Below are 21509 nucleotides of genomic sequence, written 5' to 3' on the forward strand. Positions count from 1 at the left end.
TAAAAAAAAAAAAAAAAAAAAAAAAAAGACGATTTTTACCAGCAAAGCAACTACTAGAAACTCACTCCCCTTACACAGTTAGAGATATGCATAAAGACTTGGCTACTATTAAGTTCATCAGAGTTTTACATTTAATCACAAAAAAAGAAACGACCAAAAAGTCCAACATTAGTTAAATAAATTACTGTCCTCTGTAAGACAGAATATTGTACACCCATTTAAAATCTATATTGCAGGGAAAAAATGACATGAGGAAAATGTAAGTTAAAGAACATAGAATATGAGGCTTTTTTTTTTTTAAGATGTTATTTATTTGAGAGTTAGTAGGCAAGAAAGCGGGAGCAAGAGCACAAGCAGGGGGAGGAACAGAGGGAGGAGAAGCAGACTCCCCACTGAGCAAGGAGCCGGACCCCCGGGACTCCATCCCCAGGACTCCAGGATCACCACTGGAGTAGAAGGCAGACACTTAATCAACTGAGCCACTCAGGCGCCCCCGGATGCAAACATTTTATATGAGAGAACTGATGGCAAATACACCAAAATGTTAATAATGGTTACTTCCTATTTCTTTTCTTTTTCTTTTTTTAAGTAGGCTCCAGGCCCAGCGTGAGCTCAACACGGGGCTTGAACTCAGGACCTTGAAATCAAGACCTAAGCTGACATCAAGAGTCAGATATTTAACCAACTGAGCCACCTAAGCACCCCATTAATGGTTACTTCTTATCACTATTATTTTTACCTTTTTGCCTCTGTGCTTTGCTGTATGCAAAGGTACCAAAAGTACTCAAAAACATGAGCTTAAGTGACCATGTTGACAGTGCCAAAAATCGCCTTCTTGCCTTGTTTGAGCGCCATCTAGTGCTCAGGACGTATAATACCATTTTCACAATGCAGTCGAGGTTTCTACAGGTATTCTTTATAAACAGGGCATTATGTAAGCACAGAGACAAATATCACTACGCTCTGTGTCTGGCCTGATTTCTACAACTGAACAACTGATTCAAAAGAGTCAGAGGATTTCTGATCTTTAGGATAAAATAGTTATCAGAAAAATTGGTTAGATTTCTTTTTTTCATCACTCAAATATTTTAGGCTAACTCTGAAGACAAGACTAACTCCTTGAAGAAGTGGAAACTCAGACACTGTACATGCATTATGGTGTTTAATCTAGACGGTAGGCATTATTTCCATTTTACAGAAGCATCAAAAGGCCCAGTGAAATGAAGCAGCTTGCCTAGATTCACAAAGCTGGTGAGTAGCGGAGCTGAGATGTAAGACGAAGTTGGGCTGCTCCAAAATCCATGCTTCCCCAACACGCTTCACTGTCTCCATTCTTTACAGATCACCAAAAAAAAAATCAATACATCTTTTAGGAAAATTATTCTCATTCTCAATTAGTATACACGCATGTGGGCTTCTAAAAAACAAAACCAACACACAGACCAAAAGCAGAAACACAATCATAAATACAGAGAACTGGTGGTTGCCAGAGGGGAGGGAGGTGGAGGGATAGATGAAATACGTGAAGGAGATTAAGAGGTTTAAACTTTCGGTTATAAAATAAATAAATCATGGGATAAAAAGTATAGCAGAAAACATGATCGAGAATATTATAATGACATTTGGTGACAGATGGTGACAACACGTTGAGGCGAGCACTGCACAATGCATAGAATACTGAATCACTATGTTATATATCTAAAACTAGTATAATGTTGTATGTCAACTACATTTCAATAAAAATTAAATACACAAGCTATCACTATATTCCGGAGTGTTGCTCTCAGATCTAGTAATGTAAGCTCATTACGCATTTAGGTTCAAATCAAGTATCTATTTAAAACAAAAGAACATTTCAAACACACTGTGCTTCTACTCTTCTGTTGGCCACTCAATTCCATGAGGACAGCTGCCTGCTCTACTTTCTCCTTTCCTGCTCCTTCCAATCTAACATCCAGCCCACCCAAAAAGAAATGTCCCTAAAACAATACTTCCGCTAAATCCACTAAACAAGAACCTACAGTTCTAATCCTCAGCTTTCTAATAGGTGTGGCCAAAAAAATAAGCACCCTTCTCCCGGTCACCAGACCTGGGCAGCCCCATCACTTCACCCTGCAATACCATGAATCATGTTGGGAAGTGCCTTCAGTGATCCGTAAAATCCGTTCCCAACCTATTACACTTGTTTCTCATACCTTGCCAACACAAACTAGAAGAATTAATGGAAGTCATTTGGTCATACTTTACTCACAGCACAAGAATCACTTTTTTCTTTTTTTAAGTAGTCTCCACACCCAGCATGGAGCCCAGCTGGGGGCTTGAACTCACAAACCCCGAGATCAAAACCTGAGCTGAGATCAAGAGTTGGATGCTTGGGGCGCCTGGGTGGCTCAGTGGCTTAAACCTCTGCCTTCGACTCAGGTCATGATCTCAGGGTCTTGGGATTGAGCCCCGCATCGGGCCCTCTGCTCAGCAGGGAGCCTGCTTCCCCACCCCCCCGCCCCGCCTGCCACTCTGCCTACTTGTGATCTGTCAAATAAATAAATAAATTTAAATTTAAAAAAGCAACAAACTTATTTTTTTAAAAAAAGAGTTGGACGCTTAATCGACTAAGCCCCCCAGGTGCCCTCACAAGAATCACGTGTACGCAGTTATTCACTGTGGCATTTGTTTGCAAGGTAGTAATAAAATGCTGGAAGCAATCCAAATGGTTAAACTATATGACTGTAGTAATTTTGGTATATTCAGGAATGATACGTTACGTCTTCATCAAAAACAATGAGGAAGCTAATACACAGAAGGTTCTCCAAAATACAATCAAAGGAAAAAGCACAAAGTGCAAAAGCATACGTAATACATATTATCATCTAAAACAAGGGGGATGTATGTGCATGTGTTTGTAAATGCACATTTACATGCACATGCATGAATGTTTGTGTCCCCCACCATAATATATATGTTGAAATACTAACCCCAAAAGTGATGGTATTAGTAGGTGGGTCTTTGGGGTGATTAAGTCATTAGGATGAAACCCTCACACATGGGTCAGTACCATTACTAGAAAGGCCCCCAGAGAGCTTGCTCACCCCTCCCACCGAGTGCAGAAGAGAGAAGGTACTGGCTGTACACTTAGGATGACTGGTAACATTGGTTGCCTCTGGGGAAGAGAACGAGACATCCTGGAGGACAGAGGAAGAGAGACTTCCCACTTTTTACCCTCTAAGTCTTTTGAATTTTGGACAAGAATGTGTTATCAGGTGCTTGGATGGCTCAGTTGGTTAAGCATCCGACTCTTGATTTCGGCTCAGGTTGTTATCTTGGGGTTGTGAGATCGAGCCCCGTGTGGCGTTCCCTGCGCAGTGGAGAGTTTGCTTGAGATTCTCTCCCCCTCTCTCTGCCTCACCCCTGCACTCACAAGCACTCTCTTGCTCTCTCTCTCTCAAATAAATCTCTAAAAAATAAAGAATGTGGGGCACCTGGGTGGCTCAGTTAGGCGTCTGCCTTTGGCTCAGATCATGATCCCAGGGTCCGGGGATCGAGTCCACACTGAGCTCCCTACTCAGTGGGGAGCCTGCTTCTCCTTCTCCCCATGCTTGTTCTCTCTCTCGCTCACTCTCTCACACGCAAATAAATAAAATCTTTTTTAAAAATTAAAAATAAAGAATGTATTATCTTTTCAGATAAAAATAAATTATAATTTTTAAAATTCCATCTACAGACACCATAGTTCTTCCATTTCTTCACACCATCTGCCAATGCCAGAGGAGTCTCTAACCTCAAGACAGGTCCTTGTGATCAACATTTTCCTCAGGCAGGCTAGTGTCCCACTGGTCCACACCCACACACAGAACTGTGTCCTGCCTCACTGTCTCTGTCCATGCTCTTTTCAGAGGCATTTGAATTCTCTCTTTCCTTTTCTCTCCTTTTCTAAATCATTCACCTCAGCTGGGGCTCTGTTCACATTCCAACACCTCCAGAACACTTTCCAGGACCCGGTAATCGTGACTATCCTACACGGCTATCCATGTACCTTCGAACACTGTTTGTTTGGAACATGATAACTGAGCCTGTAACTGAATTATTTAAAAAAACAAACACTGAAGAAGTAATACCGTGGACCCTGAACAGTGCAGGGGTTGGGAGCACCAACTCTCGCAAAGTAGAAAATCCGCATTTAACTTCTGACCCAGAACTTAACCTCTAATAGCCTAATGTTTACCAGAAGCCTTACCAGTAACATTCAGTAGATTACCACATATTATGTATGTGTATATATACTGTATTCTTATAGTAAATTTAGCTAGAGAAAAGATTATGCCATTAAGAAAATCATAAGGAAAATACATTTACAGTACTCTAATTGCAGTACAGTACCGTACCGCATTTATTGGTAAAAGATCCACACTTAAGTGCACCTGCAGAGTTCAAGTCTGTGTTGTTCAAGGGTCAACTGTAATTTCTGCTGAAGGAGAGAGTAATGACCACAGATGATGCAGTCAGGGTATCTAATAAAATGAAAGCCTGATCTTAGCCTTTCTACTGAAAATCTTTCAGTAGTTCCCACTGATACTAGGACAAAATTGAAACTGCTTACTATTTTCTACAAGGCCCCTCAAATCGGCCAAACCCCCACCCCTCACTTCTTCAGTTTTGCACACCTGCCACGTTCTTCCTCACCACTGGGAGACTCTGCGGCTCCCCTACTGCGCCAGTCTTCCCCTACTCCCACCCCCTTCCCTCCGGCTCAGGACTCCGAGCATCACTCCTGCTTTGGCTGCCTCCTGAAAGGAGTGCTGGCTGAGAGACACAGGGGTGGGAAGGAGGCTTTCATTAAACATCCTCTGGTACCTTCTGGGATTTGAGCCAGAAGTGAAACAAACCTATGCCACTTCCTCCTGAAAATCTGTGACTCACCCTGTCCGATTCTAACTCAGACACTGAGCTCCTGCTACTGCTGTGCTCATGCTTCCCTGTACTACTTCTATAACAGCTTTTACCATAGTTCACTGCACTAATCTATTGGTTTACAGGTAGACTGTAAGTCCTTGGAGGGCAAGAGACTTGACCTAGTTCTTCACTATATCCTGAGAAGCAAGTGAATAAATAATAGCTTATAAAAAGTGAAAGGTCATCTAGCCCAGTTGTTCTCAGGGACAAGCATGACACATATTACAAATGCAATCAGCACACACCATACATTGACGTAGGGATATCTGTATGCCCATGAACCAAAAAAATAATAAGCATAGTTCTGTTTCTTGTTTTTTGCTGCTATTATTTAGTAATCTATAAATGTACAAAATCAACCATGCAAGTAATTTAAAAATATTTTATAAGAAAAATAAACAGCATATTAAACTTAACTCTTAAATTAACCCTGATTTCATTTCAGACTTTTGCTTCACAAGTAATTTTTTTAAAGATTTTATTTATTTATTTGACAGACAGAGATCACAAGGAGGTAGAGAAGCAGGCAGAGAGAGGAAGAAGCAGACTCCCTGCTGAGCTGAGAGCCCTATGCGGGGCTCAATTCCAGGACCCTGGGACCATGACCTGAGCCGAAGGCAGAGGCTTTAACCCACTGAGCCACCCAGAAGCCCCCACAAGTAATTTTAATAAGGTGAAAAGTTAAAAAACTACTGAAGAGCCTAAACGGGATTTTGCAACCATGCCTGGAAACGCTAACAAAATCTGATTACTCTAGTGCCAACAATAATTTATAGTAAGGAAGGATTAGATTAGTCCTAAAGGCCTTATAGTTTCCAAAATATTGGCAGACACCAGTTTTTGGCTGCAAAAATGGGCTGCACTTGAAAACCACACATAGGGGTCCAAGGAGTTTCCAGAAGTGAGCAATCTCAAAAATGTCTAGGTTCAGAGATTCACCTCCATCCTGAGTCATTCACAAACTTGGTATTTCCATCCCTGCCTCTGTCAATGAGGTGGCACCTGCCAGCTCAGAGTCAAGGTCCTACAGGTCACACGTCCAACACCAGCACTGAGGGGGCAGGAGTCTCAAACCAAGCGACAGAGGGTCACCACCACAAGTGAAGCCCCTGGGACTCTTCCCCCCACACCTGCCACATGCAATGTGTTCACTTTCTGCTTTTCACACTTTCTGAGATTCCTACAGTACATTTCTGCATAAACTAGGGTGAATTAAGAAAAAGGAACAACGTCCAAAAGAATATATATATGAGAGCAGCAGCAGATTTTCGAGAAAGAGCAGGAATTAACAAAGCAAACTAGAGAGCCATGGTAATTCAAACTGTGAGGCAGAGGTTTAAGAAATAGACAAAAATGGCTAACACCTTATTCACATCACTGTTTCTTAAGCAATCCATCCTGCCCCTAGTACTCCAAAGTGTCAGTTCGGCATAAGTACACGGACACACAACACACTCTTCTTCTCCAAAAGTACTTGGCTGGGGGGGGGGGGGGGCCTGGGTGGCTCAGTGAGTTGAGCCTCTGCCTTTCTTTGGCTTAAGTCATGATCCTGAGGTCCTGGGATGGAGGTTCACATCCGGCTCTCCACTCAGCAGGGAGCCTGCTTCCCTCTCTCTCTCTGCCTGCCTCTCTGCCTACTTGTGATCTCTGTCAAATGAATAAATAAAATCTTTAAAAACAAACAAACAAAAGTACTTGGCTATTATTTTCTTTCCTTTGCCATTTAAGTTTTAGAATCAGCTTACCAAGATCTCTCCACCTCACTCCCCCAAAGCCCCAATAAAAGCTGTTGGGATTTTAACTGGAACTGCCTTCTCTACAGGTCAACCGCGGAAGAACTGACATTTTAATGACAGTCTTCGAAATCTTTAAATGTGGTATCACTCTTCATTTAGTTAAGTCTTCTGTATTGTCTTTCAGAAGACACCGCACTGCAGTTTACATACGTGAGAAGAGAATTTTTTTTGACAACAAATGAGGCGGTCTCTCTCTGCCCTTTTTTCTCTTAGCGTTATTTCAATAGGAGCAGCAGTACTCAGTGACAACCCCTCAAAGTTTGCTGACGCTACAGCTGGCTTCAGTTTGACCTCTCCTGCCCCTCCACAGCATCTTTAATTTTCCAAGGATCTCAGAAGCAGTAGTAAGTAGTTGCTTCATATAATGTACAACTAATCCGTGCTATCCCATGAACTGCAAACTACGGGAAACTCCTGAGGCCCAATCTAGCTGTATCCAAGAGTTAGAAATTAAACTTTATTGCCAAAATATATAAATAGTTCAAAAAAGGAAATGCCAATAATCCTTAATCCTTAAACACATAAAAACAAACATAACCTTGATCACTAAAGAGAGGCAAATTGAAACCATAAGAACTACAATACACATGCATACATAGATTTTTCTTTTCTTTTAATTCACCATCAAAAAGAGAAAGAGACAGACCTTCCAAGCCTGAGATTAAGGGAGAGGGAAAGTACTTGTCACCATTATACTATTTTCATTAAACTGGTAAAGGAACAGAATTAAGTGTTTACCCTTATTTAATAATATAGTAAAAACTGTATTTTATATAACCTAAATGATGAAGGAAAGCTCTTCTTTACAGAAAAGTTCCACTTAATAAATGTACAAGAAATGACCAAATTAGAAATATCACCATTTTGTTATTTTTTTTTTAAAGATTTTATTTATTTATTTGACAGACAGAAATCACAAGTAGGCAGAGAGGCAGACAGAGAGAAAGGGGGAAGCAGGCTCCCCGATGAGCAGAGAGCCCGATGCAGGGCTCAATCCCAGGACTCTGGGATCACAACTCGAGCCGAAGGCAGAGGCTTTAACCCACTGAGCCACCCAGGCGCCCCGCATTTTGTTATTTCTTATGAAACAGGTGATTCAGACCAAAACCATCAACATTCTCAAATCTCTGAGCAAATTTAGCATAACTAAAACCACACATTTTCTGTGTCCTGATGTAATACAGTACAAAGTATATAAAATCACTCATATAATACTCTTACCAAAACTGTTTAAATTTTATCAAGCCTTTAAATCTGTCTTCCAGTTTACAGAAAACAAAAAAAAAAAATTTTTTTTTAATTATGGTATGAGAAGCAATCAAATAAATCAAAAAGGTAAAACATTCTACAGAAAAACAGACCCAATTTGTTCTTAATAGCACAGGAAAAAACCTGTGGCAGGGACTGGAGAGTGAATACCTCTATTCTACAGACGTTTGGGAAATATACCAACTGCACCGTACCCACCTTATCTGGTTCCTAATGTTAGCAACCTTTATAAAACAACGGGGGAAATGTCAATATGAACTGGGTAGTAGGACTTTTTATTAATTTTGTTAGGTCTAATAATGGTATTAGGTCACAGAAGAAAATGTCCTTATTTTACTTCAAAATACTTTAGAGGGGCACCTGGGTGGCTCAGTGGGTTAAAGCCTCTGCCTTCAACTCAGGTCATGATCTCAGGGTGCTGGGATCGAGCCCCGCGCATCAGGCTCTCTGCTCAGCATGGAGTCTGCTTCTCCCTCCCTCTCCCCTCTCTCTGCCACTCCCTCTGCTTGTGAGCTGGCCCGCTCTCTCTCCCCCTCTCTTTCAAATAAATACATAAAATCGTTAAAAAAAAAAAATACATTTTACTTAACTGTGGGGGGAAACGCAAGGGATAGCAGCAGAAAAAATAAAAAACACGGTATGTGTAGGATGCTAGCACTTGTGTTCAAACAATTTTCTAAAACTACATGCGATAAATGCTTAAGTAACCTTGTACTATTCTAGAGATTCAAAAGCAACTGCTATGAGGAATCATCTCTGGGGAAGGGAGATGGCTGGGTGGAAGAAAAGAGAAAATGTGTTTTCTACTTGCATCTCTTTATTTTCTACCGGCACATGTACGACAGGATAGACTGATGGACAGATAGAACATTAAAAACTTTCTTTTTTTAATAAGCATACCACACAAGTTCGTGTGGCCTTCTACATGGATTTTCAATCTCCAAGTAACCTTTTACCTGCTGGTTGGTGCAGGGAAAGAAAACGAGAGAAGCTGATTCCAGAACGGGTCGTTCTCAGAGACAGATTCTGTGCCCGATAACTTTTTTAAGTACTCATTTTTAGGAAGATCACCGATTCTGCTGCTGTTCGATCCCATCTTCTAATCTGGTAGATAACTTGCCCTTAAGCCTTCATTTCCACAAGACAACCTATAAAGAATGAAAAGAAATTTCAAACTTGTTCACAATTAACCATATTTTTCCTATCTTTGACACAAAGGTAAGAAAGAAAGAAAAAAAACAACAGTAAACTTACTTGAAGAAATCACACTTCTGTTTTTAAATATATTAGACACCAGATACAGAGTTACAAAGGAGGGAATAGGGATAAAACCTGTCTTAGCCAACACATAAGCAAAAATCTAAGTCTATGCTTGTAGATCTTTGAATGGGCACACCTCTGCCTAAGAATGTATCTCAAAGCAAATCCCTAACAATGACAACTTAGTACAAATTGTCTGAAAATGAGGCTCCTTTACAATGAAGGATGGTGATAGATAAAGACTGGATGTCTTGAATGTCCTCAGAAGGGGACAAGTAGTTGAAGTGATGACCACGTGCTACCTACAATCAGGGGAAAATGAGGCTTGAACTGAGTCCCATGCTGAATAAGAATGGGCTCCCTGTTCCAAAGCAGTCACTTAGTGTCCTTCTTGTTCTGTGGTCACGCACATCAGCATTTGTTGGCATGCCTCTTCTCCTAAACCATTGGTTTTGGTGGTTTTTTGTTGTTTGGGGTTTTTTTTTAATTTTTGTTTTTGTTTTGGAGAGGGTAGGAGGGACAGAGGGAAGGGGAGAGAGACAATGCGAAGCAGGCTCCACGCCCAGCAGAGAGCCCAACATCAATCTAAGGACCCTGAGACCATGACCTGAGCCCAAATCAAGAGCTGGACGCGTAACCCACTGAGCCACCCAGGCTCTTACCTTTCTACCCACAATGTCTAGATAGCATGTAACAGAAATTCCCTAAGTAGTATGTTGAAGGGAAGAGTAGATGAATAAATGATCAGCATCTTCAATATTTGTTGTAGTTGGTCACTAATGAGAAAACTAATAGTTAAAATACCAATCACTATCTTCATCAAATCACACTTAACCTAGTTCCAAATCATGTTCTATCTCAATTTGTTCAAGAAAAGTCTCTCACTGACAATAACATGGTGGTGAAATGAATAATAAATTACACTATGTTAAAATTACCATTGCAATGAAAGCAAATGATATCCAAAGGAAGCTCGGGTCAGATGAGAACTTATATTAGTAGTGACTTACTTTCTTATGTCTGTCCCTCCTTACTCCACAGAGACATTGAAACCAACATCAGAATTTGGAAGCATGCCTTCCACGTTCTCTCTGGAACTCTGGGACTGGCTTAGGCTCAATTATCTAAAGACACGAGGCTTCCCCAATGCACATGGACAGCTGATCTTCTGAATATGAGGGAGAAATACTGATCTGGCTTCTTGTCACCTGCCCCTGAAATCAAGACCACTACTACTTTCCTCTTCCCTGCTCAGGGGACAAAGACCCCAAAACCAGCTGGCTCCAACTAATCCTCCATATCAAGCCAGCCAACCATAAAGTCTTGATTTTGGTTTAACTTCTTAAGTAAGAATTATTAAGCCTAATGAGAAAATGCTATAAAAATATTGTACAATATATAAATATCTTGCTTATTATAACTTATTCCAGAGCTGTTTTATATATCTTAAGCAATTTAAAATTAAATTTTTAAATATAATCTTACAATGGGGTACATTACACTAATGAAAGTGAATTAATAAGAGCTACAATTACCAACATGGACATATCTCAAAAGTATATATTTTAAAAAGTGATACAGAATAACAGACATGGTATGATTTCATTTGTAGGATTTTAACAACATGCGAACAATATTATTATGGATATATTCATAGCTACTACAAGTATTAAAACATACATAGGAAAAATACACAAATTCAGAAGAATGCTTTTTATATAATGTTATCAGGAAAGGATCAGAGGGGCTCTAGCAGTATCAATAAATACCTTCTCAAACAGGAAAGGGGAAAGGAATAGAAGGAAAGGGATGAAGCACATGTAGCAAATATATAGGTCTGCTGAAAACTGGCAGTATGGGGACACCTGGCTGGCTCAGTCAGAAAGCACGTGACTCTTGATCTCAGGGTTTTGAGTTTGAGCCCCATTTTGGGTGTAGAGAGTATTTGGGGGGAAAAAAGTAGTAATAAAAGAAACAAAAATGGACATTATATATATGGGTTTTGGCCTATTACCCCCTCTTTTCCTATCATTCATATACATATATATTTTAAAGGATGGTTTCTTAATCTCTCAGTAACAATACTGGAAGCTAGATAATAGGGAAGCAATGCTTTTAAAATATTAATAAAAATAACTTAAGCTAGATTTCTGTAGCTAGCCAAGCTACCAGTTAAGTATGAAAGTAGAATAAAAGCATATATTAGACTTGCCACAACTAAAAAAACCTCCCATGGACCCATTTTCTGAAGTCACTGGAAGATGTATCCTTTCAATGCAAAGGAATAAAACAAGAAAAATGAAGACAACAAATTCAAGAAGCAAAGGACACAACACAAGATAGAGAACACATGTACTACAGGCTGGGACAGGAGTCCAGATAACCCCATGACCTCCATGGTAAGCAAATCAGAGGACAAGAGGTCACCTGATGTGTCTGACCTTATCCTGTGGAGGTTTACAATATCATAGGAGAATCTGACAGGATTCTCTGAACTGATACCATTCTCTGAATAATAGCTACCTAGAAAATAAATGATTTTTTGATAACTATGTACTTTGGAAAAAACAAAAATCGTTCAAAAAAGGTCATGTTATCATAGTATATGACTCAATTCAACAGCTATCAATATTTATGTAATCATCATAATAGAAACAGTAAATAAAGACTTAACCAAAAATTGTGAGGTAACTGTACTGGGAAGATGCTAAAAAAATGAAGTAGGAGTGGATTTAAGTGTGTGAAATCCTGGGGTGTCTGGGTGGCTCTGTGGGTTAAGCCTCTGCCTTCAGCTCAGGTCATGATCTCAGGGTCCTAGGATGGAGCCCCGCATCAGGCTCTCTGCTCGGCAGGGAGCCTGTTTCCCGCACAGCCCCCACCCAAGCTTGCCTCTCTGCCTGCTTGTGATCTCTCTGTCAAACAAATAAATAAAAATCTTTAAAAAAATAATAACAACTAAAAAAAAAAAGAAAAAAAATGAGTGTGAAATCCTCATCTTCCCTAATAGGCAGGAAGTCAACAGAAACATCTAAAATTCCTAAATCAGCAAATAACAGTAAAAGCGTGTTAAATGCTTATACTATAATTATATTGTAATATAATTATAATATAACTATGAATAAGGAGGCAAATAATGAGAAACAACAGCTAAGAGATCTAAGTGTGGCCCATTCTGGGGAAAAAGATTCTGGAGAGGTGGTCATGCAGTCTTTTCATTTTATGTCAATCACATTATCTGATTTTTTTAAAACTAAATCTATATATTACTTCAATTTTAAAAATTAAATGTTTTTAAGCTCCTTCACCAACTCAAATTTAAATTTTTAACATATATGGAAAACACAAAGTTACCATCATAACTAAATTCATCGTGACAAAAATGTAAATTATTCTTTACTGAGGCAAACCAGCAAACTTAAAAAATCTATTTGTCTGATATATATAGTTCAATGTTAGTATTTGAGTTACCATCCAAAATCAAAATTTAAAATTTCCACCATTTATGTGTTTACTGATAAGCAACAGTCATAGCTTGGCCAGAAAAGAGGAATTAAATTAAAACCTATGGTAGTGATAAACACAGAGATCAGTAAAACAAAAGAGAAAATCCAGAAACAGACCCACTACAGTATAATCAGCTGATTTTTGTCAACAACGCAAAAGCAATTCAATGGAGGAAGGGCTGTTGTTGGAACAAATGGTGCTGGAATAATTGGACATCCACAGGTCAAAAAAACAAAACAAACAAACAAAAAAAACCCTGTATCTTAAAAGCTAACTCAAAAAAATCATAAACCTAAGCATATAACATAAGACTCTAAAAGCCTTTCTTTTTATTTTTTTAAGATGTTATTTATTTATTTGAGAGAGAGGGAACACAAGCAAGAGGACGGAAGAGGGAGAAATAGGATTTCTGCCGAGCAGGGAGCCCAACGTGGGGCTTGATCCCAAGACCCTGAGACCATGACCTGAGCCAAAGGCATATGCTTAACTGACTGAGCCACCCAGGCACCCCTAAAACCCTTTTCAGAAGACAACATAGGAGGAAATCTTTGTGACCTGGGGTCAGGAAGTGCTTAGGCATTACACAAGAGCAGTACCCATAAAAGAAAAAGTTGGTAAGTAAGCTTTACCAAAACTGAAAACTTTTGGTTGGTGAAAGACCCTACTAAGAGGATGAAAAGAAAAGCCACAGGCTTAGAGAAAATATTCATAAGTCACACACCCAAAGGACTTGTATCCAGAACATATAAGGAACTCTAAAGTCAACAATAAGAAAACAATCCAATTAGAAAATATGCAAAAGATTTTAACACATCACCAAAGAAAGCATGCAAATGAGAAACACATGAAAAGGTATTCCATCATTATTAGCCATTCAGGGAACCACAAATTAAGACCATGATGACATACTACTACACATCTATTAAAAAAAAAAAAAAACTGACAGTAACAAATACTGCCAAGGATGTACTGAAAGTAGCTCATATGTTGCTAGTGGGAATGAAAAATGGAAGAGTCTCTCTGGAAAATGGTTCAACAGTTTCTTATAAACACAGGGGTGCCTGGGTGGCTCAGTTTGTTGTCTGCCTTCAGCTCAGGTCATGATCCCAGGGTCCTGGAATCAAGCCCGCAAGCAGCCTGCTTCTCCCTCTCTCCCCTGCTTGTGCTCTGTCTCTCACTCACCATCTCTAATAACTAAATGAAATCTTTTAAAATTTTTTTTAAAAAATTAAACCTATACATACTATTGATACCAGCAGCTGTATTCCTGGAATATGATCCCAGAGAAATGAAAACATAGGTTCACACAAAAAACTATACCCAAATGTTCTTTCAACACATGAATGAACAAGCAAACAAAAGTACATCCATATGATGAAATAAAAAGAAGGAACTATCTGATATGCCCAATAACTTGAATAGAACTCGAGGGCATTGTGAGTGAGAAAAGCCCATCCCAAAAGGCCACATACTCAAAATAACAGCAACCCTATGTTTGATGATTATAGTTTATACATAAGTGAATAAACACCAAGAATGATAAAAGGGACAAAAGGGAGGAATCAGGAATATGTACTTTATAGTTATAAGGTACTTCTACTACCCGCAAAGTGATAGAGTGTTATTTGAAAGTGGATTTGGGGGCATCTGGATGGTTCAATGGGTTAAGCGTCCACACCTCCTCTCTGCTCATACACTCTCTGTCTCTCTAGCTCTCTCTTAAATAAATAAAATCTTTAAAAAAAAAAAAAAAAAAAGCGGGGGTGCCTGGGTGGCTCAGTGGGTTAAAGCCTCTGCCTTCAGCTCAGGTCATGATCCCAGGGTCCTGGGATCAAGCCCCACATCGGGCTCTCTGCCCAGCAGGGAGCCTGCTTCCTCTTCTCTCTGCCTGCCTCTCTGCCTAGTTGTGATCTCTGTCAAATAAATAAATAAATAAATAAATTTTTAAAGGGGGGGGGGGCTTGAATTAGTTGTAAATGCATATTGCAAACACAAGGTCAACTTCCAAAAAGTTTTAAAAAGTGTAAGTGACACGCTAAGAAAGGAGAGAAAAAGAATTCATTTATGTGCTGCATTAGAACCACAAAAGGCCGAAAGAGTAGAAGACAAAAACAGGAACAAAAATAAGGGCAATGAACAGAAAACAATAACAAATGTTGGTAGACATTAATACAACTTTATTGCGTATCATTTGAACATCCAGGGTCTAAATTCACCAATTAAAAGAGATTGTCAAAGTGGATCAAAAAAAAAAAAAAAAAGAAAAAAGATTCAACTATATGCTGTCCACAAGAAACCCACTTTAAATATAAAAGACACACAGACACACACAGATTAAAAGAGATGGAGAGAGATATACCATGCTAACACTAATTAAAAGAAAGCAGAAGAAGTTATATTAATATTAGACACAACCAACCACAGAGGAAGGAAACTTACCAGGAATAAAAAATGTCATTCTATGCTGATAAGGAATCAACGGTTCCAAGAAGACATGCACCGCCTAACATCGTGGCATCAAAACGCGTGAGGCAAAAAGTAACAGAACTACAAGAGAGAGAGGAATGCCCTATACTGCAGAGGAAAACCTGAGTACCCCTCTCAGAAATGGTCAGTAAGGACCCAGCTGATCTCAACACTATTATCAATCAAAACTGGATCTGACATCTACGGACTACTTCATCCAATGACAGCGGAATACACATTCTCCTCCTGCTCACCTTGAATATTCACCAAAACAGACCACATGCTGGGCCATAAAACACATCCTACCTACTTTAATTTTTTTTAAACAAGCCATGTAGGGGCGCCTGGGTGGCTCAGTGAGCCCCTCATCAGGCTCTCTGCTCCGCGGGGAGCCTGCTTCCTCCTCTCTCTCTGCCTGCCTCTCTGCCTACTTGTGATGTCCGTCTGTCAGATAAATAAATAAAATCTTTAAAAACAAGCCATATAGGTTATTTTTTTAAAGATTTTATTTCTTTATTTGACACAGAGAAAGAAAGATCACAAGTAGGCAGAGAGGCAGGCAGAGGGAGGGAGGAAGCAGGCTCCCTGCTGAGCAGAGAGCCTGATGAGGGGCTCACTGAGCCACCCAGGCGCCCCTACATGGCTGAATCCCAGGACTCTGAGACCATGACCGAAGCTGAAGGCAGAGGCTTAACCCACTAAGCCACCCAGGCGCCCATCCTACCTACTTTAAAAGAAGAGATACCATAAAATGCTTTGAGTGTTCAAAACCAAGAAGCTAGAGAATGAACAATTTAGATGACCTCACGAGGAAATAATCTGATGAACCCAGAATACAGGACATTGTAAAGAACCATCACCCTGGGTTCGCCAAAAAGTCAGTACCACAGTAACTAAAATTGTGTGCATGGGGTGGGGGTCTTTTCTAAACCGAAGGAGACTAAAGGGATACTGTAACAACCAAACATGTATTGAATCTTCAATGAACCCAGGTTTGGAAGAAGGAAAAAAAAAATTATAAAAGACAATCTTGAGACCGAACATGATATGGACTGAACAGAAGATATTACATGGACATAAGTGAGATAACAATAGCATAATTGAATAGGAAAATGACCTAATCCTTGGGAGATGTGTGCTTAAATATTTGGGGGTGAAGTGTCATCATATCTGCAACTTCCTTTTAAATGGTTCAGAACAAAATAGAGACAGAGCAAACCTGGCAAACAGAGACAAAGCGAACCAAAGCAAACTATTAGGCAATTGCAAATAGTTTAAATATGGATGGAAGAAGTAGGTGTTTATTATACCATTCTCTCTACTTTTCTGTATGTTTGAAACTTAGTAAAATGAGTTTTGGTAGGGGCAACTGGGTGGCTCAGTCAGTTAAATGTCTGCCTTTGGCTCAGGTCATGATCCCAGGGTCCTGGGATGGTGCCCCACATCAAGCTCCCTGCTTAGCAGGGAGTCTGCTTCTCTCTCTCCCACTCCCCCTGCCTGTGTTCCCTCTCTCACTGTGTCTCTCTGTCAAATAAATAAAAATCTTTAAAAAAAAAAAAAAAGGTTTTGGCAAACAAAAAAGGCTACACACTATGACTCCATATATGTAACACTCAAGATGACAGAACTCGTGTTGAAACACAGATGGGTGCTTCTAGGCAGGGCATGGAGGGCCAGAGGGCAAAAGGTGATCATAAAGGGAAGCCTGAAGAAGTTCATTGGTGGGAATGGGAAAATTCTGTCTTGACCATGGTGGTGGTGGTTGTTTGAATCTGTACACATTGATAAAATTTTGCAGCGCTATACTCACACAAGGGGAAAAGAATACATGTAAAAACTGGGAAATTTTAAGTATGTTCTGCAGTCTATTGTGTTGTATCAATATTCACTTCCTGATGTAGATAATGTACAACCCATGTATTAACACTGGGGGAGAACTGGTGAAAGGTACATGGGATTTCTCTGTATTATTTTTGCAACTTATGTGTCTATAATCATTGCAAAATAAAAAGTTTTTAAAATCAGCTAAAAAAGTCCAACCCTAATGTCTGATCTATAGGTGCAAGAAAAGGGCCAACAAATCATACTAATGGTACTTTCTGTCACAACTACTAAGTTTATTGTTACATATGAAGTTACTTCAGCACCTATAATATCACATGATAAGATATTAGGATCTCTCTTTTACTTTATTTAGTGTCTTGGGATGCTCTTTTACTTTCCCCAAATAAGTTTCTTCAAATCTTATTCAAAACCAAACCTTTTCAATAAAAGCAAGAGAAATCCTGTGTCGGGGTCCTTTAGGGACTCCCCACTAACTTCAGAACTCGGAGAATACACAGATTTTTAGGCTCAGCCACCTACATAAAGGCGTCGCTATTTCCTTTTGCTCCAAACTTTCCAGTTCTTTTGTCAAATAATCCCTGAAACTCCTGAAAACGCCTCAATGAAATATGTTTTACAAAAACAACAAAAAAGACCTCCACAATTTATTTACAGTCTTCTATATAGTGTATGTAGTTCCTTAAAAGCAATCAGTTAAGGGGCACCTGGGTGGCTCAGTGGGTTAAGCCACTGCCTTCGGCTCAGGTCATGATCTCAGTGTCCTGGGATCGAGTCCCGCATCGGGCTCTCTGCTCAGCAGGGAGCCTGCTTCCCTCTCTCTCTCTCTCTGCCTGCCTCTCTGCCTACTTGTGATCTCTCTCTGTCAAATAAATAAATAAATAAATCTTTAAAAAATATTAAAAAAAAAAAGCAATCAGTTAAAAACAATTTACTTTGTGAATCTAATTAGATATATGAATGAACAAAATTCCATCTCACCTCTCCTAGATAAGCAAAGCAACAATGAGAAACATTATTATCATGGTCTACTAATGAAAATTTAATAAAATAAATTTAATAAAATAAAGTCAGACTTTATTTTTTATTTGCATTTAATTTTTGAATAAGTAATGCACATGATGGAAAACACAGAGTTCACAGGGTATATAATAACGAGTTTCCCATCTCATCTCCTAACCAACCTAGTTTCTCAATTTAGAAAAAATGTTACCAGTTTCTTGGGTATCATTCCTCAGATATGCTGCAGTATATACAAAAACATATTTTTCCCTGTTTACACAGACCACAATACACTGTTCATACCTCTTTCCTTTTTCTAGTTACTAAATATTAGAAATCACTACATTTCTGTATATAAAGTACTTTCTTATTTTTATGACTCTATAACATTCCCGTTTTTAATTTAATAAATCCTATAGTAATGTGCATTTAAGTAGTTTGTGGTCTTTTGCAATTATGAATTCTCTAAAAGGTATCTGGCATGTGAGATATTTCACAGGTGTATGACATTACATGCAGGATAAATTCAGAGAAAGAGAACTGCCGGTCAAAGATTACGTGGGTAGATTATGCCACCTCAAAATACGCCACTTTGGCATTTTGATTATTCTGAGCTATAGGCATTTGAAAAACACCAAATGCAGGGTGAGGTTTTCCCTGAACTCCCTTTAGCTGCCTACAGACATCTCCTCCAAAAGGAACTTCATTTTCGTAAATCCCCTTTTTGAGAGTTTTACCAACCAGGGACTGACTCATCACAGGAAGAAAGACTAGATAGACATGGACACCACACCCAGACACGTAGTTACAAACTATCGCCTTCCCATCTGGTGTTTTGTTGTTTTTTTTTTTTTTAAGATTTTATTTATTTATTTGAGAGAGAACGTGAGAGAGAGCATGAGAGGGGAGAAGGTCAGAAGGAAAAGCAGATTCCCCATGGAGCTGGGAGCCCAATACAGGACTCGATCCCAGGACTCCAGGATCATGACCTACCTGAGTCACTCAACCAACTGAGCCACCCAGGCGCCCCTCCCACAAATTTGTTCCTCTAAGGGCTTATTCCTCTTTCCTAAAAACCATTTACTCACCCCTAAGAGGCCTACATCTCCCATCCCCATCCCCATCAGGATGGTACTTAAGTCTGAATTCTATGCCACTCCCTGGGTATCGCCCATGTGTACATGAAACACACATTAGTAAACTTTTGTTTTCTCCTGTTAACCAGCCTTCTATTACAAGGGTCTCAGCTAAGAACTCAGAAGGGCAGAGGGGGTTATGTTTCCTCCCCCACACCACCTAGCTGCCCTCTTTCGAAGCGATCAGCCCGCACTTCTTGCAGCAGGCCTGTTTCTTCACACCACAGCCACCACCCTTCAATCAAACTTTCTGGTCCCCGCCAACTGAGGAGACATAATAGTTTTCAGCACAGTTTTAGCCTGAGTTTTTTTCACTGTGAAAGAGGCCACTGCCTGTTCTTACCCTTTGTCTATTTTCTATTAATTTATAGGAAATAAATTTGATTTTCAAAGCAGCTAGAATAGATCACAAAGTTTTAAAATAAGTTCAGTCCAGGACCACTATGAAACCTTTCTTAAAACAACAATAAGAATAAAGCCTATAAGCTTATCAGGAAAGACCAAACTGAGTATTAAGGAGCAAAACCATGACAGCCAACTGAGCACAAGGTACAATGTGTCCCCTGCTGCTTTTCTTCACCAAACCCTAGAAATCATGCAAAACATTTTGCTTTATTGTAAGTAATTCCACAGCCATGCTCAGAAATTCACAGGAGACCAGAGGTTGTGAGGAATCCCTATAAACTGGAAAACAGCCCGAGACGAACGGAGAAGGGAAATGGCATTCCAAGGCAAGCACAAGAGCCTTCCATCAAGGGCAGCGAGAGTATAAAGCGCAGCTCCAGCCCAGAAGCAGAAGGCTAGGAAAAAAGAGCCCAGAGCAACTGACAGCTAGGACAAGGACAGCCTGTCCCATCACCCTTGCCTCAGCCCTCCCTCCCCTAGGCAGCAAGAAGGTACTATCAACAAGAAGGTACTATCCGCAACAGTTCATGCCAAAGATTCCAAACACAAATACAGATACACACACACACACACACACACACACACACACACACACACACTAGCTCACCCACACACTCTACCTGAACGCAATTTACTTAGAACTCCCAAGACCCTTATCAATGAATAAAATGGAATAAAATGGAACTTGAAAAAACCCACAATCCAATCACCTCACCCCCTAAGAGCCTTGTTGCTTTTCCCTCGGGCCATGCATCGGACTCCCTTGGCCTTCAGCTCTTCTTTCTCTCAATTTGTAACCTGTCTCCTGAGTTCACTAGCGGCTTTCATGATAGGACTTTCAGATCTCTCCCAGTCCCAACCTCCCACCAGAATGCCAGTTCTGTCTACATCCCTAAAATACTTAAGACTGTTTTTAACTCAAGGAGAATATATAAATATGTAATTTTATATACATACATATAAATTTAAATATCTATATAAAATCAGTAATTTGGGGGATAACAAGGCTCCTTACGTAAGTCTAGACTAGAAATGAGAAGTGTGCCATCGCTGACACTTTCAGTAATAAACCTTTCAAAGGACCCATCTTTAATGCAGTTTAGTCAAGAACTTGATCTTGACACATAAAAAAAACTCATACAATCCTCCTTTCCAAAACCACTTTCTCCTCTCAACTTCCCACCATCCCCCTCAAGTTCCCACTATGTAAGAACTACTTTGAAACTTTATGTAGTATATATGCCTGCCTCGTGATGTAGATTACTCCTCTGAGACATAAATCAAGCGTCATTAATGCTCCTTCCCTGCCCCTAATTAACTTCCAGCACACTGTTAAAAAAACAAAAGAACAAAAACAAAAAGCAACTTGTTGAAATGGCCAAGGTCAAATGAAAACATCTTCAGTATTAATTAGGAATAAAATATGCTAATTAAAATAAGGTACTGGGGCACCTGGGTGGCTCAGTGGGTTGAGCCTCTGCCTTCGGCTCGGGTCATGATCTCAGGGTCCTGGGATCGAGCCCCACATTCGGCTCTCTGCTCAGCAGGGAGCCTGCTTCCCCTCTCTCTGCCTGCCTCTCTGCCTACTTGTGATCTCTGTCAAATAAATAAATAAAATATTTTTAAAAATAAGGTAGCATTTTTACTCATCATATTAGCAAAGGTTAAAAGAAAACAACCGTGATAGCGTGAGGGCAATAAAGAAACAGGCACCCATGAGTGTGTAGATATTTGACAATATCAAAATTTTAATTGCATATACTCTTTGTGCCAAGGATTTTATTTTTATAAATTTACCTCAGAGGTAAACTCATACCAGTTAACAAGTTCTAGGTATACAGATGTTAATCATCTCATTGCTTGGAACAGCAAAGACATAAAA

General features: G+C 39.7%; 1 protein-coding gene across 2 annotated transcripts in view; it reads right to left on the minus strand.

Moving 5' to 3' along the window:
* Window positions 1-21509, minus strand: part of DYM (dymeclin) — a 335066-nt gene that overhangs the window by 298898 nt on the left and 14659 nt on the right. For both annotated transcript variants that reach the window (XM_059409625.1, XM_059409626.1), the window contains exon 2: window positions 8969-9160. In XM_059409625.1, coding sequence (XP_059265608.1) covers window positions 8969-9108 — 140 coding nt within the window. In that variant the 5' untranslated portion in view covers window positions 9109-9160. The remainder of the gene's footprint in view (window positions 1-8968; window positions 9161-21509) is intronic.

The sequence above is a fragment of the Mustela nigripes genome, chromosome 8 (assembly GCF_022355385.1).
Source record: "Mustela nigripes isolate SB6536 chromosome 8, MUSNIG.SB6536, whole genome shotgun sequence".
NCBI classification, from domain to species: Eukaryota; Metazoa; Chordata; class Mammalia; order Carnivora; family Mustelidae; genus Mustela; species Mustela nigripes.